Raw genomic sequence first — 16,079 nt, 5'->3', positions numbered from 1 at the left:
ATTTAAGAGAAAACTTGAATTGAGACAATCGAAGTAACCAGCGACCCGTGCGACCAATTTTTGGCGCATTATGGAGAAGCCAAGAAAGAGCCTGATTATCGGTACTCACAATAAATTCGCGATGGTCAAGGTAATCAGCGAAATGTTCAATAGAAAGAATAAGTGCGAGGGCTTCTTTTTCATACGTGGAATATTTACGTTCTACGGGAGATAAAAGGTGACTGAAATATGCAATGGGAAGAGTGTGATCATTGATGGTTTGTTGTAGGACGGCACCAATAGCAATGTCAGAAGCATCAGTAGATAGTTCGAAAATGACATTAAAATCGGGAATTTGTAGAAGAGGGGCATGGGATAATTTAGATTTCAAAAGATCAAATGCAAGTTGTTGACGGGAGGACCAATGAAATTTAACACCTTTTCTTTTGAGAAAGTTTAATGGTTCAGCAATAGAAGAAAAATTAGGGATGTAATTAGCATAAAACCCAACCATCCCCAAGAAGGATCGTAAATGTTTTAAGTTAGTTGGAGGTGGGATTTTATGGATAGCAGAGACTCGCTTGGGGTCAATGGCAATACCTTGCGAACTTAAAATGTGTCCGAGAAATTTAATAGAAGTTTGGGCAATCAAGACTTTAGAGGGATTCACAGTTAAGCCAACGTTGTGAAGACGAGTAAGGACTTCACGAACGTGGGACAAATGAGATTGAAAATCGGGTGAGAAAATCAAAATGTCATCAATGAAAGGAAACAAATATTTATACTTAATGTCAGAAAATAAAGAATCCACAAAACGTTGCATTATCTGAGAACCTAAGTTCAACCCAAAGGGGACTTTTTTGAATTGATACAGACCATTGGGAGTAATAAATGCAGTATACCGAGAACTAATATTGTCCAACGGAAGCTGATTATAGGCAGAATTAAGGTCAAAAATAGAAAAAAAATTTGAACCCGAAAAATGTTGAAAGGCTGAGTTCACTTTAGGCATAGGATAAGCATCATAGACTATCTTATTATTGAGTTTCCTATAATCTACAATAAATCTCGCAGAGCCATCGGGCTTATCAACAGCAAAGGCCGGAGACGCATAATCGGAAGATGAAGGAATAATAGTATTATCTTTCAACATTTTCTGAATTAACTGATTTAAGACTTTCATTCGAGGAGGACTGAGGAAATAAGGGGAAGAACGAACAGGAGTAGAATCTATGAGATCAATATGTGCAAAAAAGTTGTTAACAGTACCCAAGTTGGGGGTGATGACGTCGGAGAACTCAGTGAGTAAGGCTTGAACCTGATCAGAATGAGTTGAGTTAATACTAGGAAAGAGGGAATGTGAAACAGAAGGGTAATCAAGGGTGTGAATTAAAGGAACAGACTTGTCAGAAAAGGGAAAAAAACTTTAGAGTGTGCCGAATCAAGAAGAAGACCAGTATGAGAAAAAAAATCATAACCCAAAATGATAGGAATTGATAAGTCTTTTACAATCTGAAAGGTAAAAGGCCAAGAAAAATGTAGCATTTTAATATGCAATGAGACAGTACCAATAACATCCAAGGGTTGATTGGAAACGGAAAGACAATGAGTGGAAGATGGAAGATAATGTATGTGAGGATTTATTTCAGTTAGAGATTTATAAAACTGGAAACTAATAAGAGAAATAGCCGCACCTGAGTCAAGTAAAGCAACCGATGGAAGATTATTAGCAGTTACCAGAACATGACAGGTAGGAGGTAAGAAGGAGACAGAATCAGGAGTGAATTGGGAAGACAATGTCAAAGAGGCAGGCTGAGTAACGCGAGGCAGATTTTCCCCAAATGAACGTCTACTGCCTAATGACGCGGGTGAAAGGCGTTTCCCGAAGGCTGAGTAGTACATTGGTGAGCAATATGGCCAGGTAATTTACAACGGTAACAAGTTATAGAAGGGCGAACAGTGGGGGTGGAAACCGAAGGCAAAGAGGGATGTGACAGAGTGGAAGAAATAGTTGGTGGAGGAACGGATGCATAATATGAACGGTCACCTAAGGAATTAATAGTATGTTGATGGGCTAAGTTATAAAGTTGAAAGAGAGAAACAGGGGGAGCGAGTACATTGAAAAGCATACAAAATGATGGGGCAGCATAAAACTGTATAATGGAAATCAATTCAGAAGTATTATAGGAGATATTCAAGACATCACTATAAGTAATAATGGAATCCAAATAATCATGGGCAGGTTCATTCGTTAACTGGTGACGTCTGATAAACTCAGTACTTAATTTATACCGAACTTCCAGTGGTAGGAAATAATTATGTATAGCGTGCCTTAATTCATGCCAGTTTGAAAAATTAGACATGTTGTCAAGCCAAAAGGTAGGAAAAAACCCTGTAGTCTTAGTAGAAAGGAGGCCGATTAATTGCAGGAAAGAAGCAAATTTTATGTTTAAAATTTTTCGAACTGAAAACAACCAAATAGTGAGGCTACGAGGATCTGTCGCTAGTAATTGAGGAACTTGAAGTAGTGACTGTTTAATAATTTGTACATTTAGGGAGCTGTCAACCGAAGTAGTAGTAGGTACAGGAGAATGAGAGTAGGGAGGGGGAGCCATAGGGTGTTGTGAGAAGGAAGGTTTACTATCGTCAGATAAGAAATCAGGTATATGATTAGTTGAAGACGGGTATATAGGAGAAGAAGAAGAAGAAAAGTAAATTAAATCTTGTACAGGAGGATTAGGTAGTGATAAATTTTGTGGTATCGGTGAAGATAGTAAAGAGGAATCTTCCCCTAAAGGGAAGTTATCCGAAAAACAGGCCATGATAAAGAACACAAAAACAACTAAGGAGATAGAAAATGAGGACACTAAAAAAGAAAGTAGTCTGCTACCATATGTTACGTTTGCTTGGTAATCAGAGTAATAATAATAGTAATGATTCCTAAGAAAAGAGGGAGGGGGCGACTCCCATCAACCATACGCTAATGTGCTGTGATAGAACACCAGACCAAGCAGAGTGCAGGGAAGCGTGAGGTATGAGATAACTACGCCGTCCGATTATCGTGATCAAGCAACCACAAACAATAAATGTAATATCGCAAGACGTCAGCGGAGTAACGTATGAAATTATATTTTGGGCCTTTTCCCAAGAGGAATTCCGTGGTAGGTACACTTAGAATAAATGGGAGGGGATAGTAGCATCAAAAAAGAGATAACATGTATTATACAAGAGTGAGTAAAATAGATTATCTTTGGTATACACAGGTACAAGAAAAATGGGAATAACAGACGATCAAACACAAGTTATCATTAATATTTACTTTGTTAAGGTACAAAATGACTAGATCAGAAGAATTTTACGTGAATTGAAGTCATTCAAAGTCGAACTACGAAGAAGTTTTGAGGAAGCGTAATCAATTTTTGGCACAAGTAGAATGGAACATTCCCTAAGCTAGTAAGAGACCAAGTAAAACAATATCTTATCCCCCCCATATAAACACACTTTGCTTCAAATAGGAAAGAAGATAGAATGTTTCACAAGTAAAGAGAAGGTATACTATCTGATTCGCAGACCACGATTTTACCATTGATTAGCTTTTAAGATCTTCATAAAGTAACATAGAAAGAAAAGAGGGAGGAGGAAAGGACGAGGGAAAACACCAGTAAAAGAAAAATAAGGAAGCGAAAGAAAAGGGATGGAAAAATAGGTAGGGATCAGGCTGCAAAGTCCCAGTTCAAAATGATGGAAAATGACATTCACTACACCACACGAAAAAAGTTCCAGGTCACTTATGAGGTTGCCGATCCACAACTCCTTTTCCTTCACACTCCGATAATAGGTCACAGAAGCGAGATTTAGTGCACCATAATTTTTGTTGAGTCCTGAAGGGACTAAAGTTCAGAGTCCAAACCAGTGGCAAAGCCTATCGAGGCAAGAAAAGGGCAAATTTGAAAGCATAGTAATAAGTCTGCTCACCCGGTCTGAAGAAGAAGATTGAAGTCAGGTTAAAACCAACACGGACCAGCCGTGCAGAAAGCACAAGCTCCCACTGATTATTACAATATGCGAAGCACACCTGATCGCCGGTCGAAGAGAAGCGGCGAGTTATATAGGCCAGGGAAGGCAGGCCTAGAAAGTACTGGAGACAGATGACGTCACGATGTGACGCGAGGAGGGGCGAAAGCCCATGCAGTAGTGAGGGAGACTAGCAAGCAGACGGAACGAAAGCAGAGCAGTATAATGTCTACAGGAACGGAGCGATGAAGTATGCACAAGGTAAGAGAAAGGTTGAGATCGGGAGCACGTAACAGTTTGAATTCTTCGATATGCTGACCTATTGATGGAAAGTGATTATGTTTTATTGTGTTTAAATGTTCATTGTAGTGGATGATGAAGTTTCTGCCTGTACGTCCAATATAACTTGTTTCACATTTGTTGCACTTGATACGGTAAACTCCTGATTGGTTGTATTTATTGTTGTTGACTGTCTTGGACATTGTGTATAATATTGGTGCAGTTGTGCTTGGTTTTAAATGCTATTTTCAGGTGTACTTTTTAAAAACATTAGTTATGGGGCTTAAGTCTTCTTCTTATGACGCCGTCTCCCTCCGAAGGTTGGCAATCCAATCGATTATGATTACACGCGAAATGCAGCACCGAAGATTTCTGTCGACATATGTTCCATACCACCGCCGCAAGTCTTTCAGCCAGGAATTTCTCCATCTTCCCACAGATCTTTTCCCATCAATCTCCCCTTGAATGATCAGTCAGAGAAGTTCGTATCATTCACCTCTCATGATGTGCCCAAGGTAGCTGAGCTTACGCTCCTTGATGGTTATGAGAAGCTCTTTCTCCTTGTTCAAGATGTTGAGGACTTCTTCATTTGTCTTCTTTTCTACCCAAGATATTCAGAGTATTCTTCTGTATTATATTGTATTATATTATATTATATTATATTATATTATTCTGTATTGTATTATACATTTCAAAAGATTCAATCCGCTTCTCCGATAAAGGGCTAAGCATACACCCTTCAAAACCATACAGAAGGACAGGAAAGACATAACGTAGCATTCGAACTCTGAGCTGGAGGTTGAGTTCTCGTCTGGTGAATAAGGTCCTAATGGCATTGAACATATTTTTTGCTTGTCCAATCCTGGATAAGATTTCACATTTTGATTCACAATGCTGGTTCACTAGAGTTCCAAGATATTTGATGGAAGATACTTGTTGGACGATGTTGTTGTTGATGTAAAGGGAGGCCTGTTTTGGTGTTTTTGAGAATACAATCAGCTTGGTCTTGTTAATATTCAAGGATAAACCTTAGGTTTCACTGGTCCTCACGATGCTGTTTATAATGATTTGAAGATCACTAGGGTTGCTGGCTAACACAGTCGTGTCATCAGCAAATCGGATGTTATTAATGACATAGCCATTGATCTTGATACCTAGATTAACATCTTCCATAGCCTCTCTGAACACAGCTTCAGAGTAGATGTTGAAAAGGAGTGGGGACAGGACACATCCATGGCGGACACCTCTTCGTATAGCTATGTCCTCAGTACTAGTTCCTTCTATTTTGACCTCTGCCATTTGATTCCAGTACAGATGGGTAATGATATGAAGATCACCAACATCTACACCAGTAGATTTTAAAATCTCTTTTGGATGAGATACCAATCAAAAAGCTTTTCGGTAGTCGATGGAGCAAACGTGCACATCTATATTCATATCTAGGCATCTCTGGGTCAAAACATTCAAGGAGAAAAGAGCCTTACGAGTACCCAGTCCATTCTTAAAGCCAAACTGTGTATGTCCAACTTGGCGTTCGCATTTGAGGTAGAGTTGAGTGTGGATGATAAGCAGAAATACCTTTAGCACATGGGACATTAGGCTGAACATACGCTAATCATCACAATGTATTGTTAAAGGTGAATAAGGCATAATCTTTCTTGGGTTTGTCTAATTTTGTTTGGTTTCGGGCTGGAATTTAATTTTGTGAATGATTTTATTGACCATTTCTTTACTGTATCTGTTGTATTTAGTTATATTGTGCATTAGTTGTAGTTCATTATTTAGATCCTCTGTTGTCATCGGTATGTTGAAGGCTCTGTACACCATGCTGTAATAAGCTGCTCTCTTATGTGTGTTGGGGTGGATGGAATAAATTTTTATGGTATTTGGAGTATGTGTGGGTTTTCTGTAGATTTTGTAAGATAAATGGTTTTCATGTCTGGTTATTGTTAGGTCCAAGTAATTTAAGGTGCAGTTGTTTTCGATCTCTTTAGTAAATTTTATCTGGGGATCCAATGTGTTGAGTTTGTGTAATATGGTGTTTGCATCAGATCTGTTGTCTATGATTACAAAAATATCGTCAACAAATGTGCACCAGAAGAATACGTTTTTTTATTTTACTGATTGATGTGTATTCTAGGTGGTCTATATAAATTTCAGCTAGTATGCCAGAGGCAGGAGATCCCATAGGTAGGCCCCTTTATGTATTTTAGGATAGGCTTTGGCAGTCGGTAGTTAGGGTTCATTGTTATGAGTTTTGCGGATGCTGTTTCGGTGAGAAGAAAGTGTGTGTTCTTAAGTAGACTTTTGAGGTTTCTTTGTATGTTGCTGGTTGGATCTTTACATTTGATTAGAAAGGTGTTGTCTTGGAAACATTCTTTGGTCTTTGCTATGTATTCGTTCTTGTCAATGATGACAGTAGTGTCGCTCTTACAGCAACCAAACGTTCCTGAGTTGATCTGGGAGTTGGCATTCACCATCTGTATGGACGAGCCATTTGTTTTATGAATTATGTTTTATTCAATAGTAATATGGGTAATGGTTTGTATGTAGCTTGAAGGGGAATATTCATTATCAGAAAAAAGTGAAGGTAACAGCCTATCGCTGCGATGTGAGGTCATACATCCCGCCTCCCATGCGCTGCTATCAATGCCAGAGGTTTGGGCATATGGTATCTCATTGTTGCTTGAATTTGTCTGTGTGTGTGGTACATGTGGCAGAGGAGCTCATGGCACGGAAGAGTGTGCAACTCCTTATAGGTGCACTGACTGCCCTGGTCTTCATTCACCCCGAGATCGGAACTGTCCGGTATATCTCGGTGAGAAGAAGATTCAGGAGATCAAGACCCACCAAGAGGTCAGCAAAAGCCGTGCCCACGTTGGCGGAGGCTGGGAAAATGTCTCCCAGCCCGTCTAAACAAGATAAGAAGGCGTAGAAGAGGAGCGCCCTTACCAGGCGCTCCAGCATTTCTCTGCGAAGGGGAAATCATGCCCTCCATCAGGAGGGTATGAATCAGCACCAGCAAGCCCATCTGCTCCTAAACCTGAGCATTCCCCTCGTCTCGCCCCCAAAATACATTGAAGTTCTGGCTGTCAGTCACTTTGTCCATTGACAACGGGATGGACGTCGAGTTTTCATCTACATCTAGCGATGTAGGTGTTGACGTTAGTGTTTAAGTTTTAAAGCATCTCGCTGCCTATAACCTAACACACTTCCCTTTTAGTCCACACTATGGCACTGTTACAGTGGAATTGTAATGGTTATGATAGGCATCTTGCTGAGCTGCGCCAGCTAATTAGTGAGTTTTCGGCTGGTATAGTCTGCATTCAGGAAACTAATCTCAGAACAGGTCATCATATGGTCTTGAGAAATTTTCTACTATACTCGACAGAACGACGTTATGCTAACTGGGCTTCTGGTGGCATTGGGATTTTTGTCCATTCTTGTACCTACAGCGAAGAGGTTCCAATAAGAACCCCACTGGAGATTGTAGCAATTCGTGTTTCGCTGCCTATCATAGTAACAATGTATAATGTTTATTTTCCACCAGGCCAGCCTCTTAATATCAACTAGCTGATGTACCCGTGCTTCGCTACGGGATGCTCAGAAAGACTGACTTTGTGGCTTTCCTAACTGAAGTCAACATAGGTCATTACAGAAACGTCAGTAGGAAAGTAGTGATTAAAAGCAATGTTATCATATAAAATACTCAATCAAATGAAAAACCACACATTTTCTCACTTTTAACAAATAGTACTACGATGCCGATCCAACAGTCCAAATTTCCAGAACGGGAATGACCAGGCCACAGACAGCCGTGAACACTCGTCTGCCATTATTCCGTTAAATATGCACACTGCTCATTCGAATCAGTGCCTCAGAGTGGGATTGAATAGCTCGAATGCTATGATGAACCAGTGTGTTATGTACCAATAGTGTCAGAAAATTTATGAACCAGACAAATGGCATGCTAAAGAAGAAAGTTATCTAACTCCCCAGCTACTTCCCGCCAATATTCAGGCAGACTGTTACACTCGGTACGACCGGGCAAGTTGGCCGTGGGGTTAGGGGCATGCAGCTGTGAGCTTGCATCCCGGAGATAGTGGATTCAAACCCCACTGTCGGCAGCCCTGAAAATGGTATTCCGTGGTTTCCTATTTTCACATCAGGAAAATGCTGGGGCTGTACATTAATTAAGGCCAAGGCCGCTTCCTTCACACTCCTAGCCCTTTCCTATCCCATCATTGCCATACAACCTATCTGTGGCGGTGTGATGTAAGGCAAATTTTTAAAAAATACTCGGTACACAGCAGTAATCCTATCTATCGGAGATGAGTGGCAACAGAAGGCACAAAGCACATCACAACAAACAATGGTCAGTGTAATGTTGTTGTTGATAAATTTTATGAGCTTTCTATATTGTAGGCCTTCACATTTAGTTTTCTTTCGACTCTGATATTAGGGCGTCCTATAAGATTATTTATTGCATAAACTGTAGTTCCTTATTCTCCAACTTTACATACCTATTTTCATTAAATCCTGTCTACCCATTTTCTCGTGACTTGGCGCTGTTATGGACTTAGTAACAAAAATCCAAATTCATGAATATCTCTGTGATCATAGCCGGTACGGTAACAATGTATAAGACATAAATGATCGGAAATTTAATAGTACTATATAACTTTAGTTTTATAGTATTTATCGATACGACCACTAATAACATAATTATATGGGAATTAAATTTTAGGCCTTCCCCTAAACTACCATTTCACTCAGTGTGAATAAAATTATTTGTGGCCTAAATTATAGCGACTTATTTCCCGACTTTGCATACCGATTTTCATTAAGATAGTAGGACCACTAATAACATAAATATTTGGGAATTCCATTTTAGGCTTTCCTTTAAACTATTTTTTTTCTCAGCATGAATACAATTATTTATGGCCTAGATTATAGCGACTTATTCCCCAACTTCACCTACCGATTTTCGTTAAGATACGACCATTAATAACAAATATTTGAGAAATTAACTTTAGGCCTTCCCCTAAACTACCATTTCACTCAGTGTGAATCAAATTATTTATGGCCTAGATTATAGCGACTTATTCTCCGACTTTGCATACCGATTTTCGTTAAGGTAGAACCACTAATAACATAAATATTTGAGAATTAAATTTTAGGCCTTCCCCTAAACTACCATTTCAGTCAGTGTGAACAAAATTATTTATGGCCTAGATTGTAGCAACTTATTCCCCGACTTCACATACTGATTTTCATTTAATTCTCTTCAGCCGTTTTCTCATGATGATCTTATAGATCAGCTTCCACCTCCATTCCTGTTATTAAGTGATTTTAACGCCCATCACCATATGTGGGGCTCTGAAACCCCCTTGCCCCAGGAGTAGGGAGTTGGAAATATTAGTAAGAGAACTGGATTTATGTATTTTGAATAAAGGTGAACCAACTCATTTCAGTGTACGTTACAGCATATACTGTCGCATAGACGTTAGTCTATGCAGCCGAATGCTGGTTCCCCTGCTTCGGTGGAATACACGTGATGATCTCTGTGACAGTGACCATTGTTCTTATTTTGTTGAAACAAATCCGACGAGGCTCTTCGTCGATGGATTCTTAAACTTGCTGATTGACCAAAGTTCACATCACTCGCTGTCTTTAACGACGTGACCAGGTGGAGCGTAGACGATGATATAACTTACATACCACAAGTTATTATTGCTGCTGCTGAGGAATCCATTCCATTGTTTTCATGAACTCCTCACTGAAAACTTGTTCTTTGGTGGAATGAAGAAATTGCAGCAGCTATAAAAGAACACCATCACACTCATAAACACTATCATAGGCAGCCTACTGTGGCCAGCTTGGTAACATTTAAAAAACTCTGTGCTAAGGTGCAAGTTCTTATTTGAAAGAGTAAGTAAGCTTCATGGGAGAGTTATGTGTCGTCTATGACGTTACATACCCCGTCATCTCAAGTATGGACCAAACTTTGACGTATTTTGGGTATACAAGGATCATCTTCAGTACTGGGAATTTCTATTGCAGGCAGTATCGTCACTGAACCGCTCTCGATTGCTAATCATCTAACTAGTCATTTGACGGATGTGTCTGGTTCCGGGAATTATCATTCTGATTTCCTCGGTCTGAAACAGGAGGAAGAATGTCATCACCTCAGTTTTGCCACTCAAGCTTTACAGGACTATAACGTGCCCTTTACTAAGTGGGAACTCTGCAGCGCCTTGGCGCTTTGCAAGGATACATCTCCCGGACCAGACAGTGTCCATAACCAGATGTTGAAACACCTTAGTGAGGATAGTCTGTTATATCTCCTTCGTGTGTTCAGCTGAATCTGGATAGAGGATGATTTTCCATCTCAGTGGCGAGGGGGCATAATTCCTGCCCTCAAGCCTGACAGAAATCCTAAGTATGAAGGAAGTTATAGACCTATTTGTCTTACTGTTTTTGTAAGCTATTTGAGAGGATGGTAAATTGCTGACTTCTGGAGAAAAAAAGGACTTTTGTCTGAGTACCAATGTGGTTTTCAAGCTGCTTGCTCGACCACTGACCACATGGTATGTCTGAATTGTTCTATCCAGGATGCATTTCTCCAAAAACAGCATTTGGTGGCTGTTTTCTTTGACTTAGAAAAGGTCTGTGATACCGCATGGCGATATGGCATCCTTTCAGTCTTGCATCAATGGAGATTCCAAGGTAACTTGCCGGTATTTATTACGAATTCTTTGTCCCTCCGTCTATTCCATGTCCGAGTAGGGAGGGAATATTTGCAGTACCACGTTCAGGAAAATGCAGTTCCACAGGGATTGGTTCTTAGTGTCACTCTGTTCGCGATTGCCATAACCGGTATTGTCGCTGCTGGTGGTTCAGCAGTAATCCCATCGCTGTACAAAGGTATGTGGATGATTTTGCTCTGCAATACAGGTTGCACAATATGGCAGTTGCAGAGCAACAAATACAGCAAGCTATTAGGAGAGTGGAACAGTGGACTTTAGAACATGGCTTTCGGTTTTCAACCTCAAAGACCTCTGTTGTACACTTTTGCTGGAAGCGCACTCTTCACTCCCATCCTGAGCTTTTCTTAGGGAATGTCGCTTTTCCTGTAGTTGACACTGATTTCTTGGGCTCCTTTTTGATAGCAAATTATCGTGGGAGCCACATGTGTGGCAGTTATAAGTGAAATGCATTAAGTTGAATATTTTGAAGTTTCTTAGCAGGGCTACCTGGGAGAGAAGACCGCATGGTGCTCCTACGATTTTATAGGGCACATATTTTATCCAGGTTAGACTACGGCAGTGCAGCATATTGATCAGCAAGGCAAAGCATTCTTTCAAAACTAAAGAGCATCCAGCACAGTGGAGTTAGGTTGGCAACAGGAGCTTTTCGTACAAGCCCCATTCCTAGCCTGCTCACTGAATCTGGTGTGCCGCCTCTACACCTGAGGGGCCAGCAAATGCTTCTGTCATATGTTGCAAATTTGCGACAGATGCCACTTCATCCAAGCTATTCCACAATGGAATCCGTCAGCTGTTCGCTACTTATCCTCGAGCAACGGGGCCGGTTGGAATACGCTTAGATAGCAGTCAAAGATTGTTTGATGTACCTTTGGTTCCTTGTCTTGTCAGACAACCCATCTCCTGGAAACCTGTGGTGAGTACACAGCAGAGCTCTATGCTATCTGTGAAGTTCCATGTTACCCACGATGAGTGCCGACTTTTTCAGCTGTGTACAGACTGTTTGAGCTCACTACAATCTATTGATACATGTTTTCCTCGGCATTCTCTGGTGCAGCATATCCAGGACCTGCCCAGGTGTTCGGATCCTGGCACCAGAATCACGGTTATGTGGCTTCCAAGCCATATAGGTGTAGAGGGAAATGAGTTAACTGATGAGGCTGCCAAGCAGGCTGTTATATTGCTCCCATTGCCCTCCAAGGTTCCAGGCAGTGCTGTTAGCTCTTCAGCTGAGACAATTGATTATGTCCCATTAGGAGATGGAGTGGCAGGCCACTCCACCGCAAAAATAAGCTGAGAGCGATAAAAGGAACAACAAAGGTATGGAGGACTTCCCTTTGGGCTTCTTGGAGGGAAGTTGTTGTATTATGTCGTCTTCGGATCAGCCACGGTATGGTAACGCACTTGTATTTACTGAAAGGAGAACACCCTCCGGTGTGTTCTTGCGGCGATCACCTTTCTGTGGTACACATCCTTACAGAGTGTGTGGACCTGGCTGATCTGCGCCGTAGTCTAAAACTCTTGAGTACCATCTCTCTCATCCTACAAGATGACAAGCTGTCAGCATATCTCGTCATCCATTTTATCAGGGATATTGGTTTTTCCTCCCCTGCGAACCATGTGACCTTCACAATTAAGTATTTATTTATTTTCCACCTAGTCGATACAATGATTGCTTAAGGCAACTTTTAATGGTCAAAAGTGGTACATGTTTCGTATATTATCAACATCTTCAGCCACATAACACTGTTTAGATGAAAAATATATAAAATTGACAAAGTAATGTTTTGTTTTAATCTTGTCAATCTTATGTTAATTTTAAGGACACTTCATCTAAAACATTACTTTGTCAATTTTATATATTTTTCATCTAAACAGTGTTATGTGGCTGAAGATGTTGATAATATACGAAACATGTACCACTTTTGACCATTAAAAGTTGCCTTAAGCAATCATTGTATCGACTAGGTGGAAAATAAATAAATACTTAATTGTGAATCTATTGAAGTGCGATACGGACCATGAAGCTGATTTTATGTAATCCATGTGACCTTGTCGCAGTGGAGAACTCCCGAGGACATGCAGGTCTCTTTGTATGAATGATGTACTGATGATGGCTTCCTCCCAGGTAAAATATTGCGGAAGTAAACTAGTCCTCCCCATTTGGATCTCCCGGTGGGGACTACGAGTCGGAGCGTGGAATGCTAGAAGTTTGAATCTTTGTGGTAGGTTAGAGAATCTGAAAAGGGAGCTGGATGGATTAAAGTTAGATGTAGTTGGTATAAGTACGTTGGGAGAAAAAACAGGATTTTTGATCAGGGGACTACAGAATTATCGACACAAAATCAAACAGGGGAAATGCACAGTTGGTTTAATAATGCATAAGAAAATGGACAGCGGGTAAGCTACTATGACCAGCATAGTGAAAGAATTATTGTCGTGAAGATAGATACCAAATCAATGCCCACCACAATAGTGCAAGTCTATATGCCTACTAGTTCAGTGGATGATGAGGAAATCGAAAGAATATATGAAGAGATAGAAGATTTAATATAATATGTAAAAGGTGATGAGAATCTAAGGAAGAGAAGTTACTACAGTAGGAGAATTTAAATTGGGACAAAGGAACAAAAGAGGAAATCGGCTGGTTGAATTCTGCACTGATAATAATGTAGTCCTTGCTAATACTTGGTTCAAACACCACAAACGACGGCTGTAGATGTGGACGAGACCTGGAGACACTGGAAGGTATCAAATAGACTTTATTATCATTAGGCAGAGATTCAGAAACCAGGTGTTGGATTGCAGAACTTTTTCAGGAGCAAACGTGTATTCACCGGGCGAGTTGGCCGTGCGCGTAGAGGCGCGCGGCTGTGAGCTTGCATCCGGGAGATAGTAGGTTCGAATCCCACTATCGGCAGCCCTGAAGATGGTTTTCCGTGGTTTCCCATTTTCACACCAGGCAAATGCTGGGGCTGTACCTTAATTAAGGCCACGGCCGCTTCCTTCAAACTCCTAGGCCTTTCCCATCCCATCGTCGCCATAAGACCTATCTGTGTCGGTGCGACGTAAACGCCCCTAGCAAAAAAAAAAAAAAAAACGTGTATTCTGACTACAGCTTGTTGGTCATGAAATGTCATTTGAAGTTGAAGAAAGGAAGGAGTGCAATCAGATGGGAATCTAGACAGTTTGAAAGAAAAGTGTGAAGGATTGTTTCAAGGAACATGTTGCACAAGGACTAAATGAAAAGGCTGAAGGAAACAATAGAGAAAGTCAGTAGGGCTGCTGAAGAAATGTTAGGAAGGAAGAAAGGAGCAACTAAGAATCAGTGGATCAGGAGATACTAGACGTAATTGATGAACAACGAAAATAGAAGAATGCTAGATATGAAGAGGGCAGAAAAGACAGGTGATTAAATAATGAAGTGGATAGAAAATGCAAGGTAGCTTAGGAAGAATGGCTGAAGGAGTAGTGCAAGGGTGTTGAAGGTTGTATGATCCCAGGAAAGGTAGATACTGCATACAGAAAAATCAAGGAAACCTTTGGAGAAAGGAAAACTAGGTGTACAAATATTAAGAGCTCAGATGGAAAGCCAGTTCTAGGGAAAGAAGACAAAGCAGAAAGATGGCAGGAACATATCCAACAGTTGTATCAAGGTAAAGACCTAGATGGTTTGGTTCTGAAACAGGAAGGGGCTGTTGATGGTGATGAAAGGGGAGACCCAGTTTTGGGGTCAGAGTTTGACAGAGCTGTGAGAGACCTAAACAGGAACAGGCCACGTGGAATTGATGACATTCCCTCTGAATTACTGACTGCCTTAGGAGAAACCAGCATGGTAAGGTTATTGCATCTATTGTGTAAGATATATGAGACAGGAGAAGTGCCATCTGATTTTCAGCAGAATGTTGATATACCTATTCCCAAGTAAGCCGGTGCTGACAAGTGTGAAAACTACCGCACCATAGTTTAGTATCTCATGCCTGCAAAATTTTAGCATGTATTATTTACAGAAGAACGGAAAGACAAATTGAAGTTGAGTTGGGAGAAGATCAGTTTGGCTTCAGAAAAATGTAGGAACACATGAATGTTGATTGGACCAAGCTATTTAAGATTCTGAAGGTGATTGGGATCAGATACCGAGAACGAAGAATTATCTATAATCTGTATAAAAATCAGTCTGCAGGTAAAATAATCGAGGGCTCTGAAAAAGAAGCAGCAATCCAGAAAGGAGTGAGGCAAGGGTGCAGTATGTCCTCCCTCCTTTTCAATGTTTACAAAGAACAAGCAGTAAAGGAAGTCAAAGAGGAATTTGGAAAGGGAATCACAATCCAAGGAGAGGAAATCAAAACCTTGAGATTTGCTGATAATATTGTTATTTTATCTGAGACTGCAGAAGATCTCGAAGTTGCTGAATGGTATGGACATGGGAATCAACATCTATGTCATGTGATAGCCTAGCAGGCTTCAATTTTTGGTAAAGAGACAAAGTCTCTCATAGTGCATTGGCACTGCCGGTGGCTCCAAGTAGCCTATGCAGTGGCCTCTACGGTATGCACTAGCCAGCGTCTTGGTAGGTGTGCTAGGTACCAACTGATGTGCCCAACCTGGCACACGAGGGCGAAACGCTGGCAACCAGGAATGACTTAGCTGGAAAATTTATAATGTCCAATAATAGACCATTTATATTGGTATTATTTGGCTAAATTTGATGAGGAAGAGATAGATTGATAGGACACATCTTTAGACACTCAGAACTTGACCAAGCTTGATAGCTGCATTCACAATTAAGTATTTATTATTTTCCACCTAGTCGATACAATGATTGCTTAAGGTAATTTAATGGTTAAAAGTGGTACATGTTTCATATTTTATCAACATCTTCAGCCACATAACACTGTTTAGATGAAAAATATATGAATTGACAAAGTAATGCTTAAGAGGAAGTGTCCTTAAAATTAACATAAGATTGACAACATTAAAACAAACAAAAAACTCAAGAGAAAAAATATAAATACTTAATTGTGAATCTATTGAAGTGCG

The 16,079-nt window shown here is 40.4% G+C and overlaps 1 protein-coding gene across 8 annotated transcripts in view; it reads left to right on the top strand.

The window, feature by feature from the left end:
* The window catches only part of Dlish (Dachs ligand with SH3s), a 206,694-nt gene that overhangs the window by 9,318 nt on the left and 181,297 nt on the right, over positions 1-16,079 (top strand). The window contains exon 1 of one of the 8 annotated variants that reach the window (XM_067135167.2): positions 3,156-4,254. The exons of the other annotated variants lie outside the window; for them this stretch is intronic. Coding sequence (XP_066991268.1) covers positions 4,239-4,254 — 16 coding nt within the window. The 5' untranslated portion in view covers positions 3,156-4,238. Of the gene's footprint in view, positions 1-3,155; positions 4,255-16,079 lie in introns of those variants that run through there. 8 annotated transcript variants of the gene reach the window in all.

The sequence above is a fragment of the Anabrus simplex genome, chromosome 1, assembly GCF_040414725.1.
Source record: "Anabrus simplex isolate iqAnaSimp1 chromosome 1, ASM4041472v1, whole genome shotgun sequence".
Taxonomy (NCBI): Eukaryota; Metazoa; Arthropoda; class Insecta; order Orthoptera; family Tettigoniidae; genus Anabrus; species Anabrus simplex.
Note: the sequence above shows the minus strand (reverse complement) of the source record. Positions and strands in the feature narration are given on the sequence as shown.